Genomic DNA, 13,176 nt, shown 5'->3' with positions numbered 1-13,176 from the left:
CCAAGAATCAACCACTGGAAACATCAAAGAGCCATGGTGGAGGAGGAGAAGCAACCCAAATGGGAGCAAAAAAGACCAAGGACTCTAAGGGCAGATCCCACTTATGTGGCGGCCCAAGCATTACTGAATTGGTTCCCACAAAGAATAATAACAGATTCTCTTTAGGAAGTCCTACTTTGAAATGCCGGTGGGGTGCTTCCTCCCCCAATCCAGAATCGTTGTGTGCCGTCTTTCAAACAGACAGTTCTGAGTTCAAACTCTAGTTCTCCTGCTTAGTTGTGTAGTCTTGAGTCTGTTATTTAACCTATCTAAGCCTCAGTTTCCTCATCTGCAAAATGCAAACAGTAATACCTCCCTCACAGGACTGTTGTCACTATTAAATGAGTATGTAAAGTATTTAGCAGAGTTCTTGGCACACAGTAAGTAAAGAACAGATGCTTCCAAAAAATAATAATAAATATAATAATGATGATAGGAATAATAATAGTAGCAGTAATGTAGCAACCTCAGAGTCAAGTGGCCTGGGCTTGAGGCCTACTTCTGTCACTTGTGAGCTGTGTGGCTTTGGGGAGATCACTTGAACCTCTGAGTTTGGTTTCCTCATTATAAAATGAGCAGCCCCATAGATGATTGTTGAGACCCTTCCAGCAGAGAATTCCTCAGTCCTGTGATCAGTTTAATGGCCAAAGTTGACAACAGGGGAAGGAAAAGGAAAGACACTCTCTTGATGGCAAAAAGGGAATTTTTTTTCAAATTGCACAATAACTGTCTTTTCCCAGAATCTGCTTTTTTTTTAATTATTTTATCCCACATTCTGGGCAGCTCCAAAACACCAAGAAAAGGAACACTTTAAACATGGGGCACTTGGAAATGAACACAATTAATCCTTTACATGTGAGGTCTTCAGGAGTTCATTTCTTTTTGAAGAATTCCACAAAATATGCTGTTCACAAGCTACCCATTTTGCAAACGAGAAGTGAGACTGACAACTGACCATGAAGCCAGAAGGATTAGAGAGTGGAATGAGCTCATAATGTGAAGACTTATATTTTGCAATATAAGGCTTTGGGCCAGAAAAATGGGGCCTACCAAATGGGTCTAACAACAGCCTGCAGAAAATCTGGTCTCCTTAAAAATAATTTAAAAAAAAAAAGGGAAAAAGCATGTTTTAATAATACACTCTAATCATGCCATGGAAACTTTTCTGGCTAGCCCTCAACTTCCCCATAGGCAGCCAGACTTTTTCCCTTCTTCCAGGAAATATCTTCCAAGGTTCTGAGTGTGCCAAGGATCCACCTTTTTTAATTGATTCCCACCCTTCTTCCCTCTCAAGCACGTTGATGCAAGACAAAAGAAGACTGTGTCCTTTCTCTCCATGGCCAGGGGCGGGGTTCGTGTCCTCCTCTCCTTTGGCAGGATGCTATGCTTGCCTGTAGTTACTGTTCTGGGCTGTGATAGCCAAGGAAGTCCCACAGCAAATGCCTGCCCTCTGCCTCCAATCTACTTCCATGATTTTCTATTTATCATTATCTGGTTCTCTCCAAATTCTCAGAGGCTAATTAATGCAGCATTTCCCAGAGTGTGAACCACAAGACACTAGTTCTGAGGCATATTAGTAGGGACTTTATGAAAAAAAAAAAAAAAAAAAAAACCTGCAGTAATATGAGTTTGGGAAATGCTGGGCTAAGTGAAGTTAAAGAGAATATTTACTGCAGGACTTCTCAGAGCCTTTAGAACAATAATGTGGGTTGTGAATCTCTAAGAGGAGAGCAGCCAAACTTTGATGAGAGAGGGGATATGGAAGGGTTTATGATCCACAAATCACATACTGAAACAACTGTACTCCTAGGACTCCTTCCATGATAGTGTCTTCTACCTAGCAGCTAGGATCAACTAAAAGGCTAGAACAGAACAAAATAAAGAGAAAAACACGTACCTGGTCAAAAACCCCCATGGCTAAAACAGGCAGTGATGTGTAGACAATGTTGAAAAGGGTGATGAACCATGGGTCATAAACAGTCTGAAAAGAAATAATATATCAGTGAGAAACACTGTCCAAAACAGTGAGAATATTCACTTTGGAGCTCTTGGATTAAATAACCCTATATCCTGAGATGGGTGGAACAGATCAAGGTTCTCCCCCAGGCTCTGCCTCTTATCAGCTCTGCTGCCTTAGTGGGATACCAGATCTCTCTAAACTTCAAGCTCTTCATCTGTAAAATGATGTCCATACCCTCCCTGAATGGTTGGGGTAGGGGTGAAATGAGCTACTACACACACAACACCCAGCACAATGCCAGACACATACATGTTAGGCCCCGGTTCCCTGTGGCAAGTTATTTCATTCTCCAGGTTTTTAATGGCCTATAAGTCCAATTACCTGATTTAAGAAACAAACAAAGAATCCACTAAAATCATAAGCGGGAGATAAAGAAATCAGCCTGTCAGCCCTCCCCTGTGTTCAGATGGATAGCTTTGTGTTGGAAGTGGCTTCAAGCAAAGTAGATATGAAGCTTGCTCCTCACTATACTGGGTATAAACAAATAAGACAATTAAAATATCCTCTCACACCTATCTGGATTAAGTTACACAAGACTTTTCTGCATGAGCCTTCCTAAAAAGTCAACGAGGTCCACGGAGCAGACATTATATCTGTTTTATAGATGATGCAGAGACGTAGAAATGCAAACAGAACCTTTTGCAGTCACAGTGCTGATTATAGACAAAGGCAAAAACTAAAACCTAGGTCTCCAGATCCTAACCAATGCCTGCTCTACCACTCTGATATCATTCACTCGTTCATTCATTCAATAAATATTTATTGAGAAACCACGATGTCAGTACTAGGTCCTGGGCAATGATAATTCAGCATGATCAAAAAACATAAAAATTCCTCACAGAATTTGCATTCTAGGGGGGAGAGGAGACAAAATGAACAAAATCAAATAATTAGTTAGAAGGTAATAAATACGAGGGAGGAAAGGGGGAAAGGAAATGTGGGAGGGTTGTAGCTGTAAAGAAGGGGATCAGAGAAGGTCCCATTGAGAAGATGACACTTGAGAAAAGATCTCAAGGGAATGAGAGATGGAAATATGCAGCTTTCTGGGACAAGAGCATACACAGCATGTAGATCCCATGAAAAAGCTCTGAGGAAAGAAAGCATGTTCGGATGCCAGCAAGGTGATTTGTTTGGCTGGAGCAAAGTGACTCATAGGGAGAATAATGGCCAAGCCAAAGAGGCAAGAAGGAGGGTCCTAGGTAGGAAACCGTGGCTTTTTCCCTAAGTGAAATGAGAAGACATTAGAGATTTTGAGTGATGTAGTAAACTGATCCAGTTTGAACTCTAACAGGATCATTCATGCTAGATGAGAATAGACTGACCAAAGGCAATGGAGAGAGCTGGGAAACCAATTAGGAGGCCATTGCAATGGTCCAGAAGAAAGACAAAGGTGGACCTGGTGACCACAGGGAGAAGCGTCAGATTTTGAATGTGCCATAAAGCACATTTTATTCTTAGGGAAGTTCAGAAAGCAGAAAGTTATCTTAAATGCAAATATTTCAGACAGAGAAGCTAAGGATTCTATATAGTTATATAAATAGGATAACCATTTAAATTATATCCAGTGCATGTAGATGATACCAAGGAGAAAATAATTTGGTGTCTTTATTGCTAAATCTGGATTTAGACTACCCTACGTCTGAGTGTTATTATTTATTCTTGAGATGGGTATGTAATTGTTCAAGGAAATGGGAGGTGGAGGTCAGTCTTCGATTGCCAGATCTCAACCTCCCATGTGCTGCTGAAGCTCCACACATGGTTTTATTCAATATTGAATAAATCAGACACTGTGAAATACACTGTTTATTCTACCTTGAGCAATCACCTACAAGGTTAGGCCCAGTGGTGAAGCACTTGGACATTCCCACTGTCAATCAGCCTGGAAGGAGGTCAAACTCGGGAGAAAAAAATGAAGACAGAAATAGGAAGAGGAGGAGATGGGGAAATGAGTGAGGAAAGGAAATGGTTTCTTCACCCTCAGTGTATCTGAGAGAGTTGAGGTCTGCAGCTCAAGTAAGAAAGACCCACTTGATGTTATTTTCTTTGAGCACAGGACAAAGCAAGGCAGGGAAAGTTGAAGTCTACCACCAGTAGCCAAGACAGGATTTAAGCAAAGCAACAACATTAGAGACCATCATCAAGAGGTATAGGCTTGTGACTCAAACTAACTGTATCCAATAACCAATTTTAAGTTTTCTACATGGTAATTTCCTTCTGTTGTTCTTTGAGTACTGTTAGTTTCATCATTTGGCTTGAACTCTGCTATAAGGATTCGGAAAGGGTCCTATGTCCACTGATGTGTTGATAAATGTTAACCAACTGGCTATTTAAAAAAAAAAAAGAACAAGCCCTGATTTGTAGCATTTGCCAAATTCTATGATGTAAATATTACCCCATGGGCAATTTCTAGCTGTGATGTCACTAAATATGGAATTGAGAAGAAGTGTACAGTAGCACAACATTATATAGTGATTCCACTATACAGATACAAAAGATAGACATAACATCAAGACAATAAATAGCAAGATGTGGTAAAATAATTAGGAAGTGATGAATTTTGAGTATTTAACTTCGTTTTTAATACAATGTGTTTAGGTTATAAGTTTATGTAATTTAATTTTTAGTAATGGCTGTGTTTAATCACTCAAAAAAGTCTTCAAAATTTAACAATCAGTTCTTGCAATCCAGTAAGATCCAACTCGAGCACATCACAGCCTGTACCCACTTTTGGAGTAAAGTGGTATAAGGCATCAACCACCAGCTAAAGGGTCTTAGACTCGATGTGGTGAGAGAGAAATTGCAGAAGGGCATACAGTAGTCAGAGTGTTCAGCAACCACGGAAATAGGCTGGAGAAGCTCGTCAGCATTCTCTGGGAACCCATGGGATATTTTGGCAAGGGTATCTAAAACAAGCCTGGATGTAGGAACTCATACTGGGCATGTGCCATGACAATTGATTCATACCAAACTTCTGACTGAAGACAACCACCACCACCACAAAAAAAGCATCTCCCTCAAAGCATGAATGAACTAACAAGATAGTAGGGCATTACTTGTCAAAATCAGGAAAGAACTACTTCAAGGCCTGAGATGATGTTATCTTTCTCCAGAGACTGTTTATTCCCTCTGCCAGCTGCTGGGGATGGGAGGAAGGCCTGAGGTTTTCTGGGCCAGTCAGAGGACGAGCTAGGGACAGTCTATGACCTCATCCAGGAGACTGCCCTTGAGTCCCAGCCCAAAGCCCCATCAGATCTCCACCCTTGCTAGCCCCTCCCCAGGAAACTACCAAAAGCACAGCTCTGCCTCTCAGTGTCTCCTGCTGGTCATCAACATCCCCAGGGCAAGAGGCTCAGAACAGAGCAACTACATCTCCAAGGTCCAAGCCCAGAGCAGGAGTTTTAACAAGGTCCCACTCTTAGCAGGTACCAGACCCTAACTCCTGTCTACCCAAGTCTACCAAAACTGCAGCTCTGCCTCTCTGCCACTTCCTTTCAATGAGTGAATGCATCTAGCAACTCTGCTCCTAGGTGTGTACCTTCAGAAATGTCTGCCAGAACACATACAAAAAAATATATGTTCATAGCAGCATTGGTCATAATAGCCTAAAACCAGAAACAACCAAAATGTCCATCAGGAGTGGACTGGAGAAAGACAATATGGAACACTGATGTAATGAATTCTATACAGTAATGAAAACAGTGAATTACAGCTATATGTAAAAACATGAATGAATTAAACATAATGTTGAGTAAAAGAAGCCAAACACAAAAATGTGCTTCTATTCAAATAAAGTTCAAAGTGTGCAAATCTATTCTATATTGTTTGGGGATTCATATATGGTAAAATTATAAAGCAAAGCAAGGAAGTGATGATTATAAATGTCAGGATAATGCTAGAAGGCAGGGAAAGGGGTGGTGATTGGGAAGAAGCAAGGGAAGCTTCTGTCTGTTTGGCAATGTTCTATTTCTTACACTTGCACTGGATCATAGTTATATGGGTGCTCAATTCACAGCAATTGGTTAAGCTGACATTCATGTTTATGTACTTTTTTGTAGATTTATTATATTTTACAATAAAAATAATGAAACATGTAACCTTATTTTACAATCATTGCCTGGTGAGACTTTGGAGACTGGGAGGATTTAAAAACTCCTGATGCTCGAGCCACACCCCAAACAATTAAATTAGTATCACTGGGAGTGACACTCATGCATCAGTAGTTCAAAAAATTCCCCAGGTGAAGACAATCTTCAAGACAATCTTGAAGACAAGATTGACAACTTCACTTACCCCATCAAAAAAAAAAAAAAAAAAAAAGCATTTAATACAAATTCTCAACTATTTGGTGATGGCATGGGGCTTTCATTCCCCAAATACATCAGCTTATTTCACGATAGCAGGGTGGAAAATAAAAGAGGGGAAAAGCAGCTGAACTGACGTTTTGTGGACCTAAGCAAAGCCTAGTATTATTCAATTACTTTTTCTTCCTCTATCTCATGCAGCATCCACTTTCCATTCATGGAGAACAGATGATTTCAGGTATTTTGAAGAAAAAAAGGGTCTGGAAAATTACGACATACTAAATTGTGAGTAGCTAATAGGGTGGCATAAAGGCCAGCAGCAGGAGCCTCACCATCACAAACTGCTAGCATTAAAAACTACAACTGTTTTATAGCAGCCTTTGTCTCTTGGTACACAGATTTGAAGACTCATTTCACAACTGGAGAAAGAGAAGGACAGGAAAGGAAAATAAGTTAGAATAAAGTGTGAATGACTCTTTGCAATTTCTTGGAAGAGGTTTTGCTGCCACTCAGAATCACAACAATTAAGAAAAATAAAAAGAGCTGACATTTATTGAGCACTTATGTGTCAGGCATCCTTCTAAGTGTTTTACATATAAAAACCCATTAAATCCTCTCAACCCTGTGAGGTGGGTACTATCAAAGTGCCTAATTTATAGATGGGGAAACTGAGGCCTATCAAGGTTAGGTGACTTACCCAAAATGACGTTTTCAAACTGTGGTCCAGGGAATGTTTAGGAGATCCACAATGTCAAAGCTATTTTCCATAATAATACTAAGAAGTTATTTAGTAGCCATTTTCACTCTCATTCTCTTACAAGGAAATGTGTATGACAGAATACCAAATACAGAAGCAGGTATAAGAATACAGCTGTCTTCAATTAAGCCAAATGCTAAGAAATTTTCAAAAGTGTAAAAACAATGACATTCTTCTCACTAACTAGTTTTTTGGTTTGAGAAAATACAATCATTTTTTATAAAAATATTTATGTAAACATGTAATGGATTCATTACTTTTTAATGAATGAGTAAATGCAAGCCAAAATTGTTTTCTCCATTTTAATTTCTAACATGGTAAAAATTGATCTATGGTGTCCTGAGACAACGAAGTATGAGAACAGCTGCCCTAGCAGGTGTCAGAGCCAAGTTCAAGCCCAGGGCACTCCGGACTGTGGGGTCCGCAACACTGACTACTTCATGAATGGCCTCTCTCAATCACAGCGTTGTCATTGGGCAAGTTTCGTTGAAGGCTTTTCCCCTCACATTGTTTTACATAGTTGAGAAGATAAAATTATTACAATTTTGCATCCTATTTCATAGCATTTAAAATGGTCACATTAGTATTTACCCAAGTTAAAACCCTCCTTTGGCTTCCCATTTTACTTGGAACGCAATCTGGGCTCCTCACCATGGCCTAAAAGCCCCTGCCTGTCTCTTCAACATCACCTCACAGCACTTCAGCTTCACTGATTGATTGTTTTCTCCAACTTACCAGGCTCATTCCTGCCTCAGGACATTTGCACTGATTGTACCCTTTGCCTAGAATACTTTAACCCCGGGGTTAATGTGCAACATTCCTTCTAAAGACTCAGGTCACCACTCCAAAGCTCCCTTCTCAATGAGGCCTCTTACATTACACAATTCTTTATTAATAGCAACTTCTGTGTTAAGTCTTCATCCTATTAGCATATAATTGCTATGACAACACAGATTTATTTACAACTAAAACTCCAATGCCTAGAACAGTGTCTAGCCAATAGTAGGTGCTCAATAAATATTTGATGACTTAATTATTTTAAAACTTTTTCTAAATGTTACCTATTCAACTTCCTACAGGACACATCCCTGTGGATGTACCACAGGCTCCTCTAACTCAGTATTTTCAGACCTGAACTTATCCTCAAACCCCCTTAATCAGGTCCAGCTCCCAGGTTGGCTTTATCAGTTTCTAACACCAACTCCCACCTAGGAAATCTGAGATTTTCCCCCCTTCCTGATACCTCACATCAAATCAATCCTCCAATCCTGCTGATTTCGCCATGCTGGTTGGCTTGTGTTGCTGCCCAAGCCATTCTTCACTTCCTGTTGTCCCTTCTGCTGGAATGCCCATTCTCTTACTCCTCACCTGCTTCAGGGTGAGTTATCCTTAAAGGTCAGCCCAGGGCCAGGTCTTCCAGGAAAACTGTCTGAGCCTTGCCCACTCCCACCCTCCAGGGCTGGGTTCCAGGCCACTCCTTAGTAGCCTCGTGACACCTCCTGACAGCATTTCACATTTTATTTATTTATATGCAGGTTCGCAGCCCCATCCTGCTAGACTGCAAGCCTTGGGAGCAGATTATGTGACTTACTCATCTATGGGGCCCAAGAACCTGGCACATAGTAAATATTCAAAAAAGGAAGCTGGTGTCTTAAGGATAAGGGCTTTGGAGAGAGCAGACACAACTGTGTGACCTGGAGTAAAATACTCACTCTCTCTCTCTTTATAGCCATTCCTGCTATAAAATGTGAATTTTAGGAAGGCTGTGAGTATTCAATGAAATGAGGTAAACACTAGCACAGTGCCTGACAACAGATCATGCTCAGTTAATGATTGCCATTACAGAGGAAGGGAGGGAAGGAGGGAGAGAGGAAGGAAGGATAGAAGGAGCATGCAAAGATCCAAGCTTTTAAGTGTCATGTTTAAAAAATAAAGGAAAAGTCACATTTTTCTTCTAATTATATTATTTTTGTAAAAATACAATTATTTATTGAGACAGCTAACCATAGATATTTCTTCTTTCATAAACTACTATATTAATAATATCAGCAGAAAATTAGAGCAAGCTTTAGAGAAAAATAAATATCTTTATATAATTGAGCATTTTCTTTATGGATAATCAATCACTTCTTACTCTAACTCTGGCTTTGCCTCAAGCTTTACCTGAATCATTCAACTTAAAAAATACCTTTCCAGGTTATATGCATTGGCTTAGCATAATTTAGGTTTTAGGAGCTTCAACAGTAATCAAAACTACTGGTAGTACTTCCCCTACAACAGGTTTTTTTCCTCTCCTTGCAAGGTATCTTGCAGTGGTGACTGAGGCCCCATTAGCCCAGACTACAGCTCATGAAGACTCTGTCCAAATTTCTATTCTTCCAGGCACTCTCGCACCCTCTACCAGCTCTACCACCACCTCCCTCCACTCAGCCTCCCTACCCTCCCAATGCCCACCCCCACCCCCAACACACACACACACACACACACACACACACACACACACACACACACACACACACAGGTGAGTTGACCAGATGCCCCATGGAGTTGGGGGTGAGGGATAGAGAGGAGATTCTCCCTGGGTGGGTGAGACCTCATAAGTTAGCAAGAGAGCATTCCATTGACCATATGGCCCTTCTTCTGTAGGATCCCCTAAGTTTGGGCTACAAAAATGGCACTGACACACTGATTTGGGATGACTTAAATTGTTTATAAAGTCAGGGGTTCAGCAAAAAATACTTGCCCTAGGGCCCCTGTACTGCCAGGGGCAGCCTTCCCACTTCTACTTCCAAATTTTCTGTTCTCCATCTCCAATATTCTAAATAAGAGGGAAAAATTGAGATGTCCCAGTCTGCTTGGAACCCTATGAGTGTCTCCTCTCAGATCAGAAAAAGAAAGTGGGGGAGGGTAGGGCAGAGTTTTCCATTTCTCCAACTTCATTGTTTTCCTATGTAAGGAAAGCTCCTCCTTGCTCCCTTGGTTGTGGGAGCAATTTATCAACCTTATCAACCATCTTATTTAGAGTACAAATGCTCCAGCTACAAATTATGATCTAAAAAAAGCTAGGGGAACACAAAATCTATGATTTATAGAATATGCTTAATAGAAGATTACACTTACTCCCAAATAAGGTTTATAAACAGTTACAAAGAGCTTTCTGCTCTGGGGCCATTGGCCTAACTCCTTGTTAAAATAACGGGATGAATTACCTCCTCGGAGACGTGTATTCCCATATTGCTATGCGTTGCAAGGGAAAGTATATAATGACATTGGGGGGACGGCGCTTAAAATACATTTGTCATTTAAAGAAAACACATTGTGGAATAACTATGAGGCGCTCAGCCTCAGCACATGTGTTACCGATTTGTATAATTAGCAGAAATACACTAGCAGGATCCAGGAGGCATGGCCCCAGCCTGGGCACCCGCCCCTCCACCCTGGGTTTTCCACAAAGCACATCTGGTAAGCAGTGGGAGAGAAGTGGCTGTGTCAGGTTGAGACAGGCTCACAGGTAACCAAATACACGAAGTCATCAAAGCCTGGAGATTAGTCGCACTGTTTCATGTCACTTTCCAAACTTTTCACTGTGAATTTTCTTATACTGTTTGACTTAACCAAAGTTTTTCCAACCTTGACAAGATAATTGTTTCCATATCACAGCAGAATTATTTTTTTGAAAAAATATACACAGTCCTGTATCTCACTGACAATGATAAGTTTTCATCAGATACTATCATCTCACAAGTACCATGGTGCCAGTAGTTGCATAGTTTCAAACATGAATTTCCTAAATAGGGCCTCAACTGATTTTTTTTTTTTTCTGGCTCTGTCCCTGGTGGGGGTCAGCTCATCTTTATTAAGAATCCCGAGGGCATGGAGTGTTTTTAAAATAAACTACACATATAAATAGTGAACACAAACCCACAGTGTATTCTATCAAAATCATGTGAGTTTAAATAATAGACTGGGATAAGGCATGTACTGAAAAAGAATTCAAACCCCTCTGGTCCAGAAATCTGGCTGGAAATCTCATTAGGTCAGATTATATTTAAATTGTCTCTCAGTGACAGTTTTGCTGGCAGAAGGTGGCTTCACGCTTCCAGATGATACTAGAGGGCAGTTTGTCTAGAGGCAGGCAGAGGCTTTCGAAGGGCCTACACCATGGGGAGACAACCCCCAAAGACAACAACTCTCTCTCAGTAAGAGAGTTCACTTCCTCCCCATAATCATATTAAGGTTTTCTGGACATTTCTCCTTTAGATTCCAGGTAAAGCAAATGTTTGCCTGATTAGGGGTTGGAGACAGAGGGTTTAAATATGTGTGTGTGTGTATGTATGTGTGTGTGTATATATATATATGTATATATATATATGTATATGTATGTATATATATAACCAGTAAGCTTTTCCAAGTTCATGACAAATTGGACAGCTACTTATCAAGCAGAGTAGAAGAGGCACCAAAGGGGGAGTCAGAATATTTGGGTTCCAATTCTGGCCTTGCCCACCACTGATCCTCAGCTCTTGTAGGATGGCAGGCTCCTCCTGTGTAAAATGAGAAAAGACTCTAGGTTTCAGCAAGACTTACACAAGCTGTTTCTCCCAGGAAAGTCTATCCAGCAAAGCAAACAAAAGGAGTCAGGTCCCTCCCAGGCAGATTCTTTCCCCATGTGTCCTAAACCAATCACAACAGAGGGGAGTTACTGAAGTTAGCCAGAAGGCAATTCATAAACCAAGCATGGCCCAGCCTGTGTCTCATTACCACCCATCTGAGAGGTCCTGGTGCCACCAACACACAGGCAAGTGAAGGATCACACCCATAGGCCCTCCTGAAACCTCAAAACGCCAGAGCTGGACCAGCCTGCACATCTGCCTTAGCTCACCTACTGGGATGGGCAATGGCTGGAATCTCCTGGAGCTATTGTCAGAGAGTAACAGCCTGGATTAAAGTCGCCAAGCCCCTCGAGAGAGAGGCCAAGATAGTAAAGAAACAGCACATGTCACTTCGTTAAGCAATTAAGCTGGTGTTTGTAAAAGTCAACATTTTGTCTAAGAAAGCACAATCTGTTTATATTTGGTCAGATGTTTTCAGCTGCAGAGTGGATTACTTCAAAGCAATCTGTCCAGAAGTACAGGCAAGAAAAATTTATTATGGGTGCTTACAATTCACGCTGGGATTTTGCAGGGTTGGCCCCAAGACATGGCTCCTCCATGATAAATTTACCTCAAAAAATCTCCTGGTGGCAAAATAAGAGAAAGGTGACTATGGAATCTTTCAACATCGGTTTTCATTTATGAAAATAAAATCGTTCCCGGACGGTAAGCTCCCTGAGGGCAGGAACTGCATGCCTCTAGTTCACCACTCTGTCCTCAGAGACCAATGGAGCGCCTGGCCCTAAACCAGATTCAGTAAATCTGTATTGTTGTTATGTGAATGAGCATTCAAAGACTACAGGTTCTGTGCTGGAGAATGTGTGCGAGTCTCATTCGGTCGGAATTGGACAGAGAAAGTGACTGAAGGTCAGGCTGGCCCACAAAGAGCCTCTAACCAGATGCTTGCTATTACTTAATCTGCTGGCCCTGAAGTTTTCATTACCACTGGCTCCATTTCACCACAGAGCTTTCAATTCCACTGAAGCAATTTGGGAGAGAGATGGCAGGAGGTGGGAAGGCCTCACATGCACAACTTTCATTAACAGCCTTGGAAGTAAGCTGCTTACCTGATGGACTTTAGGGGCTAAAAAATGTCTTGCCACCCAACATGAGGCTTTGGCCTCCAAAGTCAGCCTAAGTGGTTTTAATGGGGGAAAAATGTGTGACTGTGAAAATGTCCCCTATTCAAAAATTCTCATTCTCTGTAGTGTTTCTCCCAAATACATTGTTTTCTATTCACTGCCTCATTTATAGCATATTGTCCTTAGAAAAACAGGGCTAAGAGAAAAAGCCAAAAGAGTTTTCAGTTAAACCTGTTGCTAATCATGATATTCCAGTGAAAAACAGGGAATAGAAAAGAAACAGTGATCCTGCCAATCCCAATTCCACATCTGAGCTGCCCTCACA

General features: G+C 41.0%; 1 protein-coding gene across 8 annotated transcripts in view; it reads right to left on the bottom strand.

Annotated features, from left to right (window-relative positions):
- The window catches only part of ATP8B4 (ATPase phospholipid transporting 8B4 (putative)), a 273,488-nt gene that overhangs the window by 25,671 nt on the left and 234,641 nt on the right, over positions 1 to 13,176 (bottom strand). For all 8 annotated transcript variants that reach the window (XM_037834015.1, XM_037834017.1, XM_037834013.1 and 5 more), the window contains one exon: positions 1,937 to 2,020. In XM_037834015.1, coding sequence (XP_037689943.1) covers positions 1,937 to 2,020 — 84 coding nt within the window. The remainder of the gene's footprint in view (positions 1 to 1,936; positions 2,021 to 13,176) is intronic.

This window comes from Choloepus didactylus, chromosome 4 (assembly GCF_015220235.1).
Source record: "Choloepus didactylus isolate mChoDid1 chromosome 4, mChoDid1.pri, whole genome shotgun sequence".
NCBI lineage: Eukaryota > Metazoa > Chordata > Mammalia > Pilosa > Megalonychidae > Choloepus > Choloepus didactylus.
Note: the sequence above shows the minus strand (reverse complement) of the source record. Positions and strands in the feature narration are given on the sequence as shown.